This window comes from Sardina pilchardus, chromosome 10 (assembly GCF_963854185.1).
Source record: "Sardina pilchardus chromosome 10, fSarPil1.1, whole genome shotgun sequence".
Classification (NCBI taxonomy): Eukaryota; Metazoa; Chordata; class Actinopteri; order Clupeiformes; family Clupeidae; genus Sardina; species Sardina pilchardus.
Window position 1 is genome coordinate 14782287 of NC_085003.1, and position 22106 is coordinate 14804392.

The 22106-nt window shown below is 44.0% G+C and overlaps 1 protein-coding gene across 1 annotated transcript in view; it reads right to left on the bottom strand.

Moving 5' to 3' along the window:
- Positions 1-8157, bottom strand: part of LOC134094452 (transient receptor potential cation channel subfamily M member 1-like) — a 34038-nt gene extending 25881 nt beyond the window's left edge. Inside the window, exon 1 of the mRNA XM_062547971.1 lies at positions 8080-8157. Within this exon, the coding sequence (XP_062403955.1) occupies positions 8080-8157 (78 nt within the window). The remainder of the gene's footprint in view (positions 1-8079) is intronic.
- Between the last annotated feature and the right edge of the window lie 13949 nt (positions 8158-22106).

The window sequence follows — 22106 nt, forward strand, 5'->3', positions numbered from 1 at the left end:
ATGCCAGTGATTAGCCCTGAGATTTGTTCGGGTCATAAGATGTGTGTTTAAGGCGCGCTGGTGGGGTGGGGTGGGGTGGGGTGTGTCGGGGTGGTGGGGAAGGGTAGGAGGCGTTGTGGGACTGGACACAGTTAGTAGCAGTTGGGTGGGGTCAGTCCTATAGGAGTAGCAGATGAGTTGTCCTCCTTTTTGGCTTCATACAGTATGTTTAAACAATTCTCATTTCATACATTTGAGCCCTTTTTCCACAAGACTTTTCACAGTGATTTGAGACCAATACTTTTGGAACTCAATAAAACAGCTTAAACAATGTGAATATACAGCAATAAGACTGTCTCTCTCTCTCTCTTTCTCTCTCTCTCACACACACACACACACACACACACACAAGGATTTTCAGGCCTACCAAAGTAAAGATAGTTACTGTAACTGAAGCAGGACTCTCTTCAGATCCAGTTGAACCTCTACATATCGCTGATTGTTATGTATTCATTTAAGGAAGACAACAGCTCCAAACTCACACTGAGCTCCAGCTGTTCAACAGCCAATCAAACGACACCCTGACCTGGGGTTTCTAAACTACACCCTTACCTGGGGTTTCTAAACTACACCCTTACCTGGGGTTTCCAAACTAGACCCTTACCTGGGGTGTCTGAACCAGAGCCACTATGTTCGTTTGCCCTTCACAGAGCCAGGACTGTGCTCTAACTCTTTGACAAAAGAATTTTGAACCAACACTATTTTGAAAGCAACACTAAAGCACTGTTGCTCTGTCGCACACATGCTATTTACCCAGCAAATGACGATGTCCACAGACAAGGTAGAGTATCTTGCAAAGTGAAAGTATGATGTATTGCGACATCAAAGCAAGCCAAAAAGTTGTCGTTTCTTATGTCTCATTTTATCGAACTACAGATCCGCTACCTGATGTAGTAAACTTATAGTATGATTATAGCCAATAGAGGGCCGCAAAGCGAATGCAGAATTGCCGTTCACCCTGTTACGAGTTGATGAACCACTGAAATGATTTTGGAAACATTATTTTAAGGTACAAAACTCTTTAGTGTTGCTTTAAAAGGCTAAGTCATCCCTGCTGTTCTCAGGCCTCTCCACCACTGAAATCCCCTGTGTGGTCTGTGGTGTACAAGCAGCAGGCCTGTTCCTGTGGCATTGGAGCAATATCAATTAAGATGGCCAAAGGTGGCAAATGAGGGCTTTAGTATTACTGCAGAGACACGTATCCCCTCTTGATTCAATAGGGGAGTGTCTGCTGGAGTTGTGGACAGTTTGCACGCTCATGGGCAGTTTCCCTTGTCTAGGGGGCGTCAAATCCGGCCAGGCCATGACTATTCCCAGACACATATTGGATGCATTCCTGAACCACACAGGAATTAGAAGAGTATGAGGAAGAGAGAGAGAGGGAGAGAGAGAGGGAGGGAGAGAGAGAGACAAACATGTGATTAAGTGTATGTTTGTGTGTTTGAGCAGAGAGATGAAGATAGAAGTGAGAGGAAGACTGTGATGGTGAGAAAGAGAGAGAGAGAGAGAGAGAGAAAGATAGAGATTTGTGTGTCTGTGTTTGGGTGAGAATGAGAGGATGTTTGTCTGAAAGGGATTAGTTTTATGGCGATGCACGAAAACACACTTGTGTATTCCCACTGTGTTGGCTGTCTACACACATTCTTGTGAGGGATGGGGATGTTTTCATTTCATTCTAGCTTCACCTAATATGCTTCTTCCTCATCATCACATGCAGCCATTCAACAACACAACAGAACCTAAACGTTAACCGATCCCTTGAGGACCATTCTGACTAGCTCTGTACAAGTTGACCTGCCTTCAAACCTTATGTTAAAAATAACTGCCTTTTAAAACTTTACGTTTGGTATTACACTGTGTAATGTCGCAGGTAGGACCATGCCACTTGTTGCTGTTTTTTTTGCAGGTTTTGCACCCCCTTAGCCAGTGCGTTGAAGACTGATGAAAAGGAGAATTCCTACATTGTGTTACATTACTGTAAAACAGCCATGAGTAAGCCTATTGACTATCTTACGCATTAACCTGCTGCTCTTTCACATTTCATGTGAAGAGAGGAGAGTGATGTGAAGGGGGCAGTCTCTACATATTATGGCCCACCAGGGTAATTATACAGTCCTGCTCTGATACAAAAATGGCAAAATTCATTTAGTGTTGAGCATCCAGACCTAGGATTATGGATTGCACTGATGGTATGATCACCCCCCCCAGAGCGATCAATTATTTAAGAATCTATATTACACAATACCTAATGTCATAACGACTGAAATCAAGGGGATGACACAAAGACAAGTGCAATTACAGGAATGCACTTTAAGGGGAAAGTCCAATTGAATGGTGTGGTAGACGGCGGAGTTGCGCAACACTGGTTGGGAATTGGATGTTTGTAATCCTTATCCGGCACATTGGGCTTCTCTCTCTGAAGCCTCAGTCTGAGCGGGTGCCTCTGCCCACTAAAACAATAGACCCCACAGACTCTCGGACGTAATTGTGAAATCCTAAAAGCTCCTGAACCACACACACTGCTCGGGATTAAACTCAAATCATTTTTAGAGAATAAATCTATTCACTCAATTATGACCTGAAATTATCCCTAAAATTATTATTATTTTTTAAATAAAGTAATAATGCTCCTCTGGAATGTGAACATCACAAAAGGGCTGGGATCTGAGCACACATGGGTATGTTATCTATGAAGCTGTCAAGCTGTATTTTTTTTTTTTTTCAAATGTATGGTACTTTTGAATAAACCCTCTTGGTGGGCAGAATAAAGGATTCACTATGCAACGCTGGTGACTATTTCTGTTACCAATTTCATGCTCTGAAAGTGGCCTGGGATATTTGTGCGCCTAGAACAGTGGAGTCTGGTGAGCCAGTGGAAAGGGCATGAATGTCATGCTCTCGAGTGAAGATATCTCACCAACTATGGCTGTTCCCAATCCTCAGCATCTAGAAAATAATTCAGCATGTAAAATGCAAAGGAAAGTGGAGGCTGAATCATAAAATCTTCCATTATTTTCCAAACAAGAGATAAATTCCATGAAAAGAATTGGCCCGCCGTTCATGGCAGGCAATTGCAGTAAATCTGATGACTAGACCACACTTTCATGATCTTAATTCTATTAAGTGCAGACTTCAAAGATTCTACCACTGTGAAAGAGCAGACAGCTAAAGCTACTCAACATTTTCCTAATAATGCATGCTCTATTCTCTAGCCTGCCATCACTGTTTAAGTAAAGCCAGTGTCTAGCGTTCCTGAACAGCGCGCTGGATTGTGCTTGTATGTTGACTGTGGATGGCATGAAAGCATTTGTGGTAAAAAAGAATAAAAGCAAAGAGCTCTAATCTGCCTCAGCTGCCAGCCAGCACCCATTCTGCCCCATAGTAAAGGATTAGGGGCCGGCTGTCTACGGTGGCCTGGAGGTGCCTGCTTCTTTGCTTTGCTTCCCTAAGTTATTATTCTCTCCTCTACCTCTCTACCTTTCTCCATATTGCACTTCATCAGCAGTCGCCAACGCTCCTCTACAGCAAGACTCAGTTTTGCTCTTATTCTTTCATTACTATCTATCTATCTATCTATCTATCTATCTATCTATCTATCTATCTATCTATCTATCTATCGATCTCTTCAGCATGAACAGGCAGGACAGGGCTATTTTGCCCATGTTAAGTTCTCATGTGCTATACTGTGCTGTGCCAGGCAGTGGTGTCCCATGATATGCTGTATGCTGTGGGGGTTAGGTCACATGACGTCTTTCATGTGAGGAGACCATGTGCTTCAGTGCCGTTCTCAGACCCCCTCGGGCTATTGCGGCCTCAGACATGCCACATACTATGGTGCGCATAGATGTAGTAGTCAGACCTGGAAAAGTGCCACGATACTGTTTATTTACAGTTTTTCTCAGTTGTTTTGGTGTGTTTTGCAAATCATCATTAATGTTTGCCAAACAGTAAGTGTATGTCTCAAAACAACTTGTGCAAACTGCACCCCACAGTGGATTACCTGCAAAAGTGCATAACTTGCTCAAAAGCAAATATGTATGACAATCAAACATGTCAGTCCCATCAGAATAAAACGTATTCTCTTATAAAAATGTGAAAAGGGACAGTTTTTTTTTTTTTTTTAAATGTTTGTCCTGTATCAATTTCAACATGTAAACCATTCCACATTACTTTATGTGAAAGATTGTAGGAGATCAGACAGGATTAATATTTCCTGTATATGCTTACAGCACTGTTTGCACACTTTTTTCAGTACAGTAGATGTCATTGACAGATTGCATATGACAATTGGTTCAACTCTATTGCATGTAAAGCAATGAACTAATTCCTAAATGTCTTGGGGAGAGGGACTATTCAACAGAAAACTGATCTGAGAAAAGCACTGAAGCAACTGAGAAAACTTTTAGTCATTTAACGGCAGGCAATGATATATGAGCCAAGTATCTTGTAAAGGATGTGCCTCGAACTTTAAATCTTAATGAATATCTGTCTCATTGTCAGTGAACACTCCATCACTAAAGACTGCTTTTTAGAAAAGATTTTAGCACTTGGAGTAGTTCACTGCAAACACACAATATAGAACAAAATGTTGTTCTGTTGTTCAAAACATGTGAGACATGTGACTTACTGTTGAATTACGGAGTAATTCTGTGAAAGCTATCCTTTTATTGTTCCTGCATGACACCATGATTCAAAGAGCCATGATATAATAACACAGATGGGGTGGAATTATCAAAAGCAGGGGTAATGGCCACCACACACTACAAGAGAATCGCAACGATTTTAGTCCCGATCTGCCCCCTCCGACAATCGGGGGTGGCGTTACCATGGTAGCTTGGACAGGGCCGACAATCGGACAGGGGCAGAGATAGCAGTTAAGGCTCATTCACACCAAGAACGATAACGATAACTATAACTATAACGATAACGATAAAAGCGTCCACACTGGCCAACGATAAGAAGTGTCTCTCCTCATGTTAATGAATGTGATGGCTAGAATATTATGGGTTCTGATTGGCTGTTAGCTTTTTATCGTTCTCAAAATCGCTCTGAAAGTGATCAACAACGATATCGTTCTTCATGTCGTTATCGTTATAGTTTAGGTGTGAACGTTGTCATTCATATTAACGAGAGCGATATTTGTTTATAGTTATCGTTATCGTTATCGTTCTTGGTGTGAACGACCCTTTAGCCAAAGATCTAGCCACATTCAGCATTTTGTCTGTAAATGCTTTGACAAATGCACGCCCTTCTTTTAATTATTTGAGCAACTCATGTTGCACTGTTGGCCCCTTTGCTGATGAAGTGTTTTGTTACTTTTTATATTTTTCACACACACACACACACACACACACACACACACACACACATGCTTATTTCAATTCAATTTCAGCTAAACATTACAATACCCAGTAGACCATGCAATATTTATGGACTGCTTTAGAAACAGCACAGACTTATTTTAAGGCAGTAAACGACATAACACAGCTGTACTACGGGTTTGTCAGATTCATAAGAACAGGTGTTAAGCTCACAAGGGCTGTTTTTACGGCCCTGTGTTATTGAGCCTAAACCAACCTCCCAACATAGAATGCAATTACAGATGTTCTTGGGGTATACCGGGTGACGGCTGACGCAAACTGTGGGAGAAAGTGGGAAAACGTCTGGAGAAGGCCAGACAGAGGCCAGACACAGAAGCTGAGACCAGAGTCAGATTAAGACCTCAAACGCTCATTTAGGAGTGTCTTAGAGGTGGCCTCTCTATCTCCTTCTTTGAGGACATTACATGCAGCTGAGACAGAGAGCTGAGATAAATCACTCTGTCCCTGCTCATTTACACTGGCATTATTATTATTATTATTATTACGGAGTGATTATTTGCACCCGGGTGTAAATAGTGGAATGGAGGCATTTTCTTATTTGCACCCAAACCGGAAATGCGTGCTATCCAACATAGCGGGACCATCTTGGCAGGAGATGGCCTACCTAAATCTAACAAGTTAGGATTATTAAAACTATATTTGAGATGGGAAAGTGGTGCTAAATTTCCACAAACTTTATTCAGTGAACGGGTAAAGCCGTCCGTTTGCAAGCACAATCAAGAAACACGATCTTTTTGTTTTGTTTACCGTTACCTAGCAACCCCAACAAGTGAGTCAATAATTAGTATTCCACCCTCTTCTTCGACGGGGCGCAGTACAGCGGTAAAGTGACTGAGTTACCATGCTCGAGGTGCTGGGTTCGAACTTCAGATGAATTTATTATTTTTTTTGCCTGCCAAAGTACGCATCATGACTTCTTTTTTCTAAGATGACGTTACCTCGCGGCAAATAAGAGTTTGTGCTTTTTGAACCTGTTAAAGATTTACTGGTTTTATTTCAGTTATGAGTAGAGTTAAGTAGAAGTAGGCTTCAGTAGTTGTTAGAAAGGTTGTGTTTTGACTTTGAGCCCCCAACGCTGCCTGGAAGGCGCTTAGGCGTGGGTTAAGGTTAAGGTTAGGGTTAAGGTTAGGTTAAGGTTAGGGTTAAGGTTAGGAGTAGGATTAAGTGTTTTTAAGTCAACAGTGGCAGCGCTGCCTGGAAGACAACTCAGAAAACAACTCTTTAAAGTAGCTTGTCTTTGATGAAGCTACCACATGACCACTCATTACCCTAATATTTGTATAATCACTTCCAAGTAACCCAGACATGGCAAAACAGCTAAAAACTGTTCAAAACTATTAGGCCTAGCCTACTGTAGAGCTGGTAAATACACAGGCCTATTGACAGAGAACATGGATGTTAGACATCGGGTGTAAATAGTATTGTTGATTATTACACTATTTACACCCGGGTGTAAATAGTAATGTTGATTATTACACTATTTACACCCGGGTGTAAATAGTAATGTTGATTATTTGCACCCGGGTGTAAATAGTAATGTTCATTATTTACACCCGGGTGCAAATAGTCTCTGCCTTATTATTATTATTATTATATATTTGGTATCTATTGCTATCATGTAATCACATTACTGGAATACACCATACCAAAGGTGCAATACCTGGCTGATAGTGTAATGTCTGAGCACTGTAGATCAAAAGCACAATAGTGTTTTCCAGGATTACTGTGCACACTGCATACACAGTAAAACAGTGACCAATAATGAACCAAAACAGTCCCAATTAGCTATATAAACACAGGTCACTAATAGAAGTCTGGGAACATAATCAGAGTAACAATGTACTGTAGTTTTACAAAGACATTTCACATCACATACATCACCCTTCATAGCAATCCTGGAAAAAGTTGTTTTGAAAACAAAAATATGTATTGCACCTTTAGAACTTTTCTGCCTGTTGCTAAAGCTTAAAAAAGAACGTCATTATTATTATATTATTATCATTATTATTATTATTATTATTATTATTATTATTATTATTATCATCATTATTATTATTATTGATAAATAACAAAATTGGTAATCATGTCAAAGGTTTTCTGTGAGTCCTGAGTAATGTTTCTACTGATGCTTCTACCTGCGGGTTTCAATATTATGTTTGGTGATCCATGACCTCAATACATACACCCAAGGCTTCACCTTAGTCATGTGGATGCTGGATTGGGGCCACCCACCCTGATACAATTAGCTCCTTCCCAGTGTAGTAAATTGCTTTGACAAAAAAAGTACTAAATACATGCAAATGCGTTCTCATGTGTTCTCATGTGTTTTCCACAGTCAGTGACCTGTTGCTAGATAGGAGAGCAGTTTGCCAGCGTAACTGTTGCTAACTACAACATAGCTATATCTTTAAAATGACACATTTCGCATAATGCTTAACATACTGTCAATGCTAGGTGCTGCCTCAAGTTCCACTAAATCAGTAATGAACATATTTTTTGGAATATATAATTTGAGCAAAAGTTACGTGAATTATGACTTTTGACATTATCTATTCCTATGCTAAGCTAAGCCACGATAACTCTGCTAGCAGTCACAGACCGTTAAGGCCGCTAACAGGCATTTTTTGGCAACCGAGTGAGCGTAGTGCAGCCTACTCACCCTCTGAGACCCGGATGTAGTGCGCTTGATTGACCCGCGCTTGAAGGAGCCCTTCTTCGTGCCTGTTCCTCGATCCATGAGGTAGGTTCAGCGAGCGTCGTCACTGGAGCATTCCTGTCTGCCGTGGCCACTCTGCGGGATTATCTGTGTTGTGGTCAGGGATGGACTGCTCAGATAATGGATGGACGGCCGGCCGGACGGATGGATGGATGCTGCTGGACAGGTTGTGTGTCACTGGAGTCAGGAGCTAGGAAACACCACTGGGAACGTCCGAGTTCCCTCGACCATTGGCATCATCGCTGTCACTCACTCTCTCCCTCTCTTCACTGACGTGTGTGACAGTTCTCAGTCAAACTGACAAGAGAGAGAGACACAGGCGGGGGATAAAAGTCAGTGGATGGCGCGTGCTTGACACATAGACCCTCTTTCTCCCTCCTCCTGCTGCCACCATAATCAGGCTTAATGCGCCCGCTCATGGGAGGATGGACTCTTTAATGGAGAGAGATTTAATAAATGGTTATTGAAGGTAAATCTACTTTGGTACACCGCGGCCCAAAAACAAACACGAGTGAGAGAGAGAGAGAGAGTGAGAGATAAAGAGAGAAAGAGAGAGAGAAGATAATGAGAGAGAGGCTTTCAAGCAACGCAAAAAGCACTATCATGATGGGTGAGCCAGATGAGGAAAGGATCAGAGAGAGATGAGGAGAGGAGAGGAGAGGAGAGGGTGTTGGTGAGAGAGGGGAGGAGAGGATAGGAGAGGGTGTTGATGAGAGAGGGAAGGAGAGTAGAGGGGTGGTTAGAGAGGAGACACTTCCAGATGTGACTGGCACTGCGTGAGCTGATCTGACCTGAACAGATGTTCCAAAGAGCCGGACGTCTCGGCCAGTCATCACCTTGGCTAATCGTACTCAGAGAGAGGGATGATGGGAGATGGAGGGAGACGACATGAGAGAGAGAGAGAGATGGAGATGGAGGAAGAGAGGTGAGTGAGGGAGAAAGAGAGATAGAGGAAGAGAGGGCCAGGGGAGAGACATCCAGGAGGAGACAGATATAACAGAGAAAAAGGAATGTAGAGAATTAGAGACAGAAGGAGTGAGAGTGAGATAGCAACAGAGAGAAAGAAAGAGAGTGGGATAGAAACAGGTGGAATAAGTGGAGAGACACAGAAAGGAGCTAGAGAGCGAAAGGACAAAGATCAAAGCAGAGAGCAGGAAGAGAGGATGAGATAAAAGACGGAGAGAGAGAAGAATTCAAATAATTGGATACAGAAGGCGAGAGAGAGTGACACAGAGAGCTAGAGATAGAGGGAGAGAGAAACAGAGAGGCCTGAGGTTGCAGCCCAGTGGGGGCTCCCAGTGTGAGGTGTTCTAAGGTGACCTTGCAGTGACCTTGCAGTGACCACACTCCAGTGAGGAGCAGGCGAGATGCAGCCAGGCAGAGACACACTCTGACCCCTGCTTCCTTCCTGCCACGAGCCCCTGGACTTCCTGGCCAGAGCCACTGTTTGTTGTTATGACCAGAAGCTGAGGTTGAGTCTCTCTGACGCCGTGCCATATAGCTTTGACTACGGGAGTGAGCTGACTAGTACATCTGACTTCTGGAAAATACTCCGCAGCCATGGAAAGAGCCGAGTCTGTCCAAAGACTCTGCCACACACTGTGTGCCATCCGACACCATGGGTTACCAGAGCGCTTTCCTCCTCAGCTGAATTTAAAGTGTTTTCAACCACAACTTCGCCCCTGTGCTCAATAGAACAGCTGTGTTTTATTGCCTCAAGTCGCCAATGAAAAAATGAGGTTAAATTAAAGAATGGTATAAATTCCCAAGAAGTGGTGTTTCATGACACTTATTAAATCTGTAGGAAATGCACAAACATTTCCACTGGAAGCTCATTTGCCTCATTGGCTCCTAGGAGGATTTTTAGGTGCTTTTTGCCACACACAGCCACATAGTGGACCAGCAACCCCCCCTACTGGCAGCAGGTGACCTCACACTTTCCTGGAACTTGTCTACTTCAAGATATCTATCTATCAAGAAAAACACACTCACACATACCCCCCCACACACACACACACACAAACAAAACGTTGCCATTTTGAATTTCGCAAGAATTAGAAATAACAGTAAGCCACTGAAAAACACCGCGCCACTTACACGTTTGACCATGATAACGGCTGTCTGTCAGACAAACTGATGCATGTTCATGATACATTGGGCAACACAAATGCTGCTCTTGTGCTTTTCAGATACCCAGCAAATAATCTGGGCAGCTAAAGGAAATATAAATTGACCTGAAACATTCATAAGAACATTTAAAGATGATACAAAAAAGAGTTACTTGTAAGGACTTGCATATAAAAACCTAAATTCTCTCACATTGACCATTTGAAGCCAGTCTTTGATAAAAGTTATGGCTGACTATGTTGTCATTAAGTTACTCAATATTAAGTCATTTACCATGAAATGGTGGCAGGTCAGTAACTGAGATATCATCATGCATTGCATTCCGGTCTTAATCCCTGCGTTACATCCACAGATTTCTTTCCAGTGTTTACGTAAGGACCTCCTCTCAGGTAACCTCATCTCTTCCTCTGCTGAAGTGGAACCAGGCCGTATATGGACACGCACACACGGGGAAGTGACTTAAACAGACACAGAGACAGACACAGACACAGAGACAGACACAGACACAGGCACCTCTTCAACTCAACGTAAGAGGATCAAATATGAACTAATCCTCCTCATCATCAACAGGCCCCAGACAGCTCCACACTAGCCTAGGTGTGAGCACCCCAACTGGGCTACGATGCTACGCTGTGATGAGGGGGAGCAGAGAGAGAGGGGGGGGGGGGATTGCAGACACTGGAGGTCGTTACATATGACTGGAGGAGGGGAAACATCAGACACAAGACAGGCGTATAGCGGGCGGGTTCCATGGACAAGGGCATGTGTAGGATGGATGACTGTTTCTCTCACCCTCTCTTGCTTTCCCCTCCCTATTTCTGCCAATGACTGGACCCTCCTCTGCTCTGTAGCTTGAATGCTAATAATTATCTTGCTCTAAGTTGCTTTGGATGGAAGCGTCTGCTTAAATGAGTACATGTACTTACATTTCACAACTATTAGCCACGGCTTATACATTGACTTTGCTAAATATCTTCAGCTATGAGGTTACAGTAATACACGGGGGCAGTTGATATGATATCAATGTGGTTTAGTTTCTTTTAACTAGCGTAAAATACTGTCCTGCGGCTCATACACAATACGGCTAGTACACAGGAAATGACTGTAAATGTAACATGTAAAATCATACAGTAATACATTTTGTCAGGTGCAAATGCTTCAAATGCTGCGAACAATTTACACCTGTAGTTCAGTGGATATGTGCACTCTTCATGCATAATAATACTATGAACAACAGAGAGGCCTTACCAGTGCAGAAACACATTCCCTGTCCTGTCATGTTTGGTCTACAAATGACATAAGTCTGTAAAACAAAAGATCATATAAACGTTAAGAAAAGGTCATGAAAAAGACGTCCACTAAAACCCACTGTGAGGATAACCCTTGACCTCACCATGACAGGGCAACACAAACATGTGGGTGTTGAGTGGCGGAACTGAGAGCAGAGAAATTAAATCATCTTTACCTGTGTGTACTGTAGCACAGACCAGGAACAGCAACCGGGATCTCCTGGAGGTACAAGTCCGGATGGGAGACAGAGACGCCCCTAACACACACACACACACACACACACACACACACACACAATGTCCATCCCGCTACCCTGCTACAACCCCCCCACCCCCCCCCCCCCCCAACACACACACACACCTTAACTCCTCGTCTCCTCTCTGAGGAGGATGATCACACGTCATTTCTTTCTCCCTACGCAGACACAAATAAGATTTACAGTGTGCAGATGGTCTCAGTCGGTCTCAGCCAGAGGCTCATAATGCCCCCATACAGATAAGAGCCATAAGGGTGGCAGCTTTGTCCGCCACTGACCGTCTCCGTCCATTCGGCCCTGTGGTCTTGAGATTGTGCGCTGGGGTCCAGCTGTCTGCACAAACACAAAGCGCTCCTTTTCATTGGAGGTCCAGCGGAGATGGGGGCCGAGAGAGGCTCCATATATGCACACAGTCCCTAAATAACATAAACGCAAGGGCTTAGCTTTATTATTTGAAACAGGTTGTGTTTGTGCAGTGGCTCTACATTTTCTCTTTTATTGGAAGTAAACGAGGCAGCACGGTTTGACAAATGTGTGTGTGTCTGTGAGAGAGTGAGTGTGAGTGTGAGTGTGTGTGTGTGTGTGTGTGTGTGTGTGTGTGTGTGTGTGTGTGTGTGTGTGTGTGTGTGAGTGAGTGAGTGAGTGAGTGAGTGTGTGTATGTGTGTGTGTGTGTGTGTGTGTGTGTACGTGTGTGTGTGTGTGTGTGTGTGTGTGTGTGTGTGTGTGTGTGTGTGTGTGTGTGTGAGAGAGAGAGAGAGAGAGACTAAGTGAATGAGAGTTCACTTGTGCCAGGATGGTGCCACAGGGTGACAAGTTGTCAAATTTATGAACTGAAACCAAATACAGGGGGCGCATTTTCAGAAGTGCAGAAATGTGTGTTTTGACATTGCTGAGATTTCATGCATGATATATCGCCTTTCAAAAATGCATCGAAACGCAATGCTGACACCTGGGTTTGCAAACGCGAGCAGTGCCCCTAGCTTAGCCACAGCAGACCAACCTGAGACGAGTAACAAGGGGCATAGTGTTTCGGTTTCATTGTCCTTCCCAATGCCAGGTCTACAACAGATCCCAACCACCAGAGAAGGTGCCGGAACCTGATCCACACACCGTGCTTCATGTGACCGTCGCCAGCACGCACCAAGCAGGATTTATTTTCTCATTTAAAGCTTTGCAAATATTTTGTTTTCCACGTGGAAGCCTACGTATTTTTTTCCTCCCTCCCACACACCAAGCACTACAGTGTTATTTAAGAAATGAATACCCCGCAGAAATCCGAGATTATCTGAAACACATGTGTGTGGAAAAACAATAGGGCCTTTGGTGGAGTCCCTCCAAAAGGAGTTCCTTCAAACACAGCCATCTGGGTGGAGTGGGCCACTCTGCTTTTATGTGCATTACATTTCAATACATTCATTTATGTATAAGTGTGGGAGAAAGGAGATTTACTTCAATTGTGTTGAAGAGATTCCTAGTGGGCCTTCAAAGAAGCGAGAATGCATTCATGTAGACCTATTTAATTAAATACATTTGGAAGTTAATTATTTACAAATATTCTTGATATTGAGCCAGGCACAATAATTGTCCATATGTAGTCTATTATTTGTCCTCATTCTTACAGTTTTTCACAACTACTAAAACAGCTAGCCTTTACAAACACAAACCCCTAAATCTCAAACTACATTCATAAAAACGTCTGACAACCTCTGCAAAACTCAACTGTATCTGTGCTCTGTGCTCTGTGCTCTGTGTTGTCTTCAGATGATCTCATAAAGCAGTCAAAATGAAAACACTAGGCCTACTGAGCAAAATGGAAAACACAGTGGTCAGGGCAGCTCATAGCTCCAGGAGTAATTGACATGCGTTACAATACAGTAGATTCATTTTCATCTATAAAACAAAACAAAGCAAAAAAAAGAGAGATTTCTAAGCACTTAGTGGATTTAACATTTACTGTAAAATAGGTAAAAAGTATTAAAAATGGGGGGGTTGAGAAAAGGGTGGAAAGTTTTTTTTTTTAAAAAAATGTGTTCTAGCAATTGTGCAAAGCTGTGTGCTGCAAACAAGCATTTCAGTATGAGAAGTACATTGCTGTCTACAGGCTACAGTGTACTCTGAATGCCTCAAGTTCCTGTCCATTGCTGCGCTGTTTAGCAACCTGTTCAAACTCTGAACTAGCTCATATTGGTTACGTTACAACATCTGCAACAAGTGTGATCAATTCTGAGTAGTTGTGTTTAACATATGGCATTTGTACTTTCTTTGTGTTAACCATGTGCCACTTGTGGTTACCATTGTGCATCATCCAGCAGATGATTGGATTGGATCGGTTTGGATTGGATTGGATTGCATCACAATGCAAAATGTGTTTTATTGCGTGAGAATCTGTTCAGAGTTCTGCAAAAATAGTCTATAAATCTGAGATCTGTAAATCGAGTTTTATATGTGAAAAATTGTTTAAGGTTTTGCCAAAAGGATGATCAATTCAAGAAATGTATTCAGGCAACTGAGAATTTGGTTCAGAGAATGGAGTATAATGTTTTTCTAAAACAAAGGATGCTAGTTATACTAATGGCCACAAGATGGCGCCGAAATGGTTCTTTGTCCACCCGTCAGGGACCTATCTCTTTCAGACAGGATGTTTGTGTCTTTGTTGTAACCACTCAACTGAAATACTCCTTCGTGAGCAGGGTATCCATTTCGGGTAAAGACTACATGTCGTAGCCAAACATTCATTCACATGAACGTGGCAGCCATTAATTTTCTATGTTTGTCTCAAGCATAATACCTTTAGATATGTTAACGTGTTGGAATTCAAATTGTAGCTTGTCAGTGTCCAATCAGTGTTACGCCATTATGTTGTTCTGTCATGGTGTTCTGTTACTACGTTATATTTTGCAGGGACAGTTCAATGTCTTTTGACACGGAGGGTGTCAAGATGACCCCTGTTTGTAGTAGTGTCAGTAGCCTATTAGCAGCAGATATTCTGTGTGCAGATTGGTATTGAAGGTGCAGTCAGCAATTGTGTTTATGTTTGTTTATATTTTAATTTATTAGTAGATGTTTGTCCCAAAACAAGGTGCATTACATTTTAACCAAGGACCAAACTAAACACATCAGGGAGGTAAGCTCACCACTCCCTCCAGTTTTCCCAGAGAAACTCCACACAGGGAGTGTGACAAAAAAGTTGTTATACAGTAGGCTTGAAATTGCATTTAAGCACAACTGTTACTGTAATATTTCAGTGCAAGTGTATTTCAGTGCTACACTCATATCCAATGACTTGGAATTCGGGAGCATTCAAATTCAAGCATTCGCTACAATTCTGGCCCACGCTCAGTGTGTGTTTTGTTTTTAAGCTGTTTTGACAGAGCTCTCGTATCACTGGTAGTTGAAGCAGATACAACTGTCAACAGTCTTCCGTCACACTCTGGATTTTGGATTTGGATTTTATTTTATTATTTATTATTAGTTTTTTTTTGCAGTTGGTAATTTACAAATGATTTTCTCCTCCTGACATGTTTCATCACACATGCTGTGGTGGATAAGAAACAGCTGGAGCGAGCAGGTTAAGCCTTTAACCGTTTCCATATGTCCTCCACCAGAGAGTGCAGACAAAAGGATTCAGAAGGCATGTGGAGCCTTATCAAGTGAGTTCACAAACACGGCGACTGCCCTCTCGTTCAGGTGTTTTGTCACACGCACAAGAAGGCTCCACTGCTCTGCTGTCAGAGTTCTAGAAGCTACACAGACACTCACGTGTATACAAACAACCACTCACTCACATACATGTACTTGAAAAGCACACACACACACACACACACACACACACACACACGCAAACATCCTGGACCTCCCCCCTACCAGTCACACATGCGCTTGCACAAACACAGCATAAAACGCTAACCCGCATACATCCATGCACGTTCGCTCTGCTCTCTGTAGGAGACAAAGAGAGGAGCCTGGCACAAAACTGCATCTCATCTTAATTCAATCAGATAGCACCGACCACACAGTCGACTCATACAGATGAGTTACGCTACGCAGCAGGTGTCTGCCCTACCTGGGAGCCACACGCCCCAACTGGGCTCACTGACCCCACCCCCACCATCCCCTCTTCCTCCTCCTCCTCCTCCTCCTCCTCCTCCTCCTCCTCCTACGCCCAAAACAGTCCCACAATCCTCCTCGGGCACTTTCTCAGCTCTTTGGCGTGAGTCGGGAGACAAAACCACGGCTTTGCCGTGAGCACGCACACAATAGCAGCGCCGTAAAATCCCCTCGCTGGCACGGCAACTGCAGCCAGGTGGTGGACAGAGAAGCCGTTTCCTGGGAAGCTGCTGATCCTGGCGCAGTTCTGCCGTGCCGGTGCCAGCGCTGGGCCAGCATTGGCTCCTGTTTTTGGTTAGCGTCAAGATTAGCGTCAAACAAGTGTCTGGTGTGCGCGCTTTTGTTGTCTCTTATTGTTATCATTATTGTAATAATGTGTAGACATGTGCGGTGTGACTGGAATGGTTACGGGTGGGTCAGGGTTTTAGGTGTTTTTGTTAAGTGTTGTTTTGTTATTGTTTAGTACATAGGGGTCACATCTGTTAGATGGCACACATCACATATCCAGACACAAGAGCCCAGGATGAACTTTCCTGGATGAACTCCTGAGTAGATTTTCCACTGTTCTCTCTCTCTCTCTCACTCTCTCTCTCTCTCCCCTGCTCTCTCTCTCTCTCTCTCTCTCTTTCACTGTCTGTCTTTTTCTCTGCATCGTAGCCTGCCTGCCTGCTTGCTACCACAGGACAAGCTTGGGCATGTCATCTGTGCACTGTTCTTCAAGAATCCCTCAGTGTCTAGAAAGAGTGCTGTGGGTAAACCTGTGGCTCCTGTCCAACAAGTCACACTCGCGTGTGGCCCTTCGCCACGGTGCGCCACACTAACAAAACACTGACACCACCTTGGAAACCGATAATGCCCTGACAATGGACTTCAGAGCCAGTAAATGCAAGGCGTTGTTGCACCACTATAAAATCATTGTGGATTAGCGCGTGCCTTGTGCTTGTGCTTGTGCTTGTTTGTATGGGGCTGTTATTAGGTGGGGATACTGTGGAGAATGACTCAACAGTATGCAGATTTTTTTCCCCCGCTCAGTGCAGTTGGGAGAGACTTTTGTTGTCAGTATCGGTCCATGCCGCACCTTTTAAATACTGTTTTCCTTGTCTCTTCCCTTGAGGTATGTCTTTTGAAAATCTTGAGACAGTGTTTGTTTTAATCATTTCATTTAATAGAGTTGTCATCATTACAGCAGCTGAGTCCCTATTTGAACTCACTTTTCTTTTTCTTTTTTTTGCTCCTTTGTTTGGTTGTGAAATCGTGGAGATGTGGAAAAGTCTGCAAGCGAGTGAGTATGTGAGTGTGTGTGTGTGTGTGTGTGAGTGAGTGGACTCATTAGATCCTTTTTTAGAGCTCACATCTGTTAACATTTCCTGCTGCATTCCCTGGCATACTGAAGACATCAACACTCAGCAATGTTATTGTGTTGTCCAGGATCTGTCTGTGTTTTAGCGCTGTGCTTGTGAGTGCACGCTCTCTCACACTCGCACGTCTTCATCCCACATCCCCCCCCCCTCCCTCCCTCCCTCCTTCCTCCTCCCCAGCACCACTTCCCCCTCGAGAAGGAGTTCATTTATAAGACGTGTCGTTGGGTTTCGTGGCAGAGGGAGTACAGACAGGGCGCCTCGCTGGATTTTCCAGGACGCGGCTCCGCAACAGCTGTTTTTTTTAGCGGGAGGGAGGCTAGCTTGGCGCGCCCCGGCAGAGCACCGCGCTGCAAGCCCCGACAAAGCCGTTAAAGTGCACAGCGACGAGGATTACGGAGGGGTTTCCTGGGAGGGCCAGACAGTAGCGCAATCTGGCCCTCACCTGATGAGGACCTGGGCCGGACCCCAGCCAGAGCTGGCCCAGACTCAGCCGTCATTTGGGTCTCTGGGAGCAGTTGAGGGGGAAAGGGGTAATTACAGGATGTGAAGGGATCTTACTCCTGGTGTAAAATTACCCTCATTTGCACCCTCGCTAGACTAGGTGTTCTTTATTCCCTTCCACAGCTAGCTCACACACCAGCTGATGTCATTCATGTTTTTGTTTTCGTTGTGTTGTTTTTCATTGTGTGTATTACGATCGCATTTTTTTGTGAAGATTGATTTATTTACTCAATGATTATTTTGTATTGCTACTATTGCAATATTGCAATATTGTTTACCTTTAATGTCCTCACATCACCTTTTTTTCCATTTCTGCATGCAAAACTTCTCTTGCTATCATTCTGATATGGGCTCCATTTTAGGTGTAGTCCTCCACACTTCATGAGCACTTACAGGCTCTGTCTTTGTTGACTAAGTGGCCATGACTAGTTGACCAGAGCAGGTGTCCATTTCAGCGTGAAACGCGACTGATGTCTGTTTCTTGTCAGCTGCAAAGGTATCCTCTTCCTGTCTGGAGTGGGCCGTCGGGGGGGTGGGGTGGGGGTGAGAGGGGAGTGGCCCATGCGTCCGCACAGGCTGTCTCAGGGGTGCGAGTCAGGGCCAGGGGCAGGAGGCGTGGCCAGGGGCGGACTAGAGGGAGTGGATGGGGGAGTTGTGATGTGGGGGCGGGGTGTGGCCTGTTGTTAACTACCTCCAAGCATTTCCCATTTAGCCACTGAAAGATCCCATTCTCCCGCCACACAAAACCACCTCCCCACCCTCCCTCTCCCACTCTTTTCTCTTTCACACACACACGCACACACGCACACACACACACACACACACACACGCACAAATACCTCACACTGGGTATAGAGTGGTGTCTGCCTAGCGGAGCACAGAGTTCTTGGAAGGCTGCCACAGGGGGCAAACACATTCCAGGAACACTCCCAGCGTGGCAGTGAGAACTCCAGGACTCCGCATGGCTCAGGCCCACTCCAGCCTCCCCATAGCATCCTATATAGGGACAACAACAGCCACAAACCCTCCCTAACTATAGACAGACAGTGTATAAATATACACAGCACATTCATGTACATATAAGCAAATCCAGTGAGTGACTGGCACGTACAGGAATAGGTGAAGAAGATTGAAAAAAAAACATTTACATTGAAAAATGTATAGATATAACGGAAAAGTAATTTCATTGCATTATATTTTTTAGAAGTGACTGAGAAAACCATGTGTGCAGCTCTGGAAGTTATTTTACCTCACGTCACTTATATATAGACGTTATGTGTCCACACAAACCCTCTGTGTGACCTATATCCTGTAGCTCAGCGGAAGAGGAGCTTCCCTATCCCATGATCCTCTGTGAGTGGAGTGTGTTAGGAGAGCGAGCTGAGCTATGTGGGCTTGTCTGCAGGCAGTAAAACACTGCACCCCTTTGACCCTGCCCAAGTGTCCGCTATGACAGACTCAGATTTACCATTTGTCCAGAACAAGAAGAAGTGACTTCTCTCTTTGGTGCTACAGTGTGTGCCCCTTCTAGAGCGTCGCTGTTTTCCCACAACACAAGCGTCTGGATCCTTGCTGTGTGTGTGTGTGTGTGTGTGTGTGTGTGTTTTAGAGGTTCGGGATGTATGTCTACAGAGCATAGGTGTTTGTATGTGAATGTGCGTGTGTGTGCGCGTGTTAGTGTGTGACATTGAATGTGTGTGAGTGTGTGTGTGTTTCCCCTCTCAGAGATGTCTTTCTGCTTGAGGGGGGATGGAGTGTACTCTTCTCTCTCTCTGGCGTGAAGACGCCCCTTCACAGCACTTCTGAAGCCAATGATGCTCTCTCTCTCTCTCCTCCTCCTCCTCATCCTCCCTCAGCTGTACAAACTTCCAGTATCAAACCAACAGCCTCCACTTATCCAGATGTGGAGGCCTGGGGATGACAGCATCCTGAGATCTGTAGATTTATTTTTCCACAAACTGTCCCCTCCTCTGTGTGTGTTTTCCCTGGCGAGAGTTGCACACGGAGAGAGAGAGAGAGAGAGAGAGACTGACAGACAGACAGAGAGAGAGAGAGAGAAAGAGAGATAACGGTGGAAAAGCTACTCAGGCGTCGCTAACACGTTTCAGTTCTCAGTGTGCTGCGGGCACGTTAGATGCTGTAATGTCTTTATTGCTGGCGTGCTGCTGAGAGGAACAATGGCGCCGGGGAGCCATTCATTTTTTAATGTCGGAGAGATTCACACGACAAACTCAATCACAGGTCCACATCTCTGCTTCTCTTGTGTAACCAGAGCAACAGAAACCAACGGAGGACTCATCACAATGAAATATTAAGCTGTCACTGTGTCATAAAACGGTCAAAAAAACTGGCCCAAAGTCATGTGATGAATGCAAATGAATATGGTCAACGCAGCAGTTGAAAACCTGTTAGATCAATATCAATTACAGTGCCGACTTGATTGCTTTGGTTGCTATGGTATGTCATGTCAAGGTCATAGTATAGCCTATTATAGACCGTATTGCTAACTGTCAATGTGTTGGTGTGCTTCATGTGTTGGTGTACTTTAATCCAAGGATACTGTTTACTCAATGGAGCCCTGTCAATCTACACGCAAGCTCTCTGTGTTTTTATATCTGGGTTGCTCTTCATCATGGAGTAATTGTTTGTTTTTCCCCTGTTTCCAAGAGCACCCAACATAGTTTTGGATAGGCCTACCTAATTCACAGAACTGCCAGTCATCTGCTTTATAAAGTAATTATAATACAGTTTGTACCGTGACGTCTGATTACAATCATGTTTCAGGTTCAGGAAGTATACGGTCAACTTGTGATCAATATGTTCCCAGTTTTGAGTCCATTTTTCCCCCTGAGCAGAATGCTGGACCCCCCCCCCATGACTCCCAACACATCAGCAAAGGTCAAGCATGGTTGCCTGCTCTGTTGGATCATGAGTGTGTGGACATGTGAGAGTCTCTTCTGAGAGCACTTACAGGTGTTCTGAAGGATGGAGAAGCGCTGTAACTGCATATTGAAAGAATGCAGCCAATAGGCATATCCTGTTATCAGTGGACTGAATTGCTCTGGGACACACAGATGCTGTTAACTAAGCAGGAAGACAGGATATTAGGCTGGCTTTGCCAACCCCACCGCCAGTATGTTCTTAGACTTCTGGAACTGGTCCACGTAACTCTGCTTGGGTGAGGAGGAGAGCTAATCACTCCAAAATGAGTTTTGATGCAATAGGATCAATTCGAGAGTTAATTTATGAACACTTGGATCATGGAAGCACAAAGATACTACTACAAAGAAGCAGTTCAACAAATCAAAATGTCCTAATCCTGTAGGGAAATGCTGATGTCCTCAACAGCAATCCTACTGACAAACAGTAATTGCATTTCAGTGTGTCGTTCTCCATTTCAGATCTTAAATCGTTTCAATTGCTCACAGACTGTTTGTCTTTAAAAACATTGGAGTGACAAGACCCTTAACTTGTTAACTTCCGGACTATAATTCATGTGAAAATAAAAAATAAAACTGGGATGTAGCATCCTAGGCTTAATGTGTATGCCACAGACTCATACCTGTGCCATTGATGATTCAGCAATAATTACATTGTTTATTTCCTATCTCAAAGCATTTGTATGCCTATGGTGTTTATTTTATGGATGTCATTGCACTTGATACATGAAACCATGTACCAGTGTCAGTGTGTTTTGATCCATAACACATATGTACTAGAGTTGGTGTGTTTGTAAATGAAAAATGAGGGAAAGCAAAGCACACATTAATAAACACCACCGACAGGGGAGCAACGAAGTCTGGGGTGCTGTCAAGGATCTCTGACAGCACACGATACAGAGGGAGAGGGAGAGGGAATAGAAGTGGAGCATTTGGGTGGAGCTTTAAATGGAGGACAATTGCTGTTTATCACGTCTTCTGCAGCAGTGACTCATTGGGCTTGAGGCCACAGTTGAGATGTACTGATAAGAAGAGAGAAAAAAAAAACAGAGTACATAAAAGCCCAAACAAATGTGAGGAGGACCGATAGTTATTCTTCACATGAGATACAGACATCCCCCTAGCAGTGGGAGTGATACACCCTTGCAGAGGCGATTGATCTAAAGCTGCAGCAATTCTCCACAAACCCAGCCTTTTAGCTCGGAGCTATATCCATCTCTTCAGCATTGAAAGGTATCATGTTACAAAAAAGGCCTTTACACATCCTGTCCGTATGTCACTGCGTGAACTATTCTCGGGCAGAATTAGGGCCAATGGATGAAAATGACTACCGACATTCCTTGAGTGACCTGAAATGACCCATTCATTTGGAGAATGAACACTATACA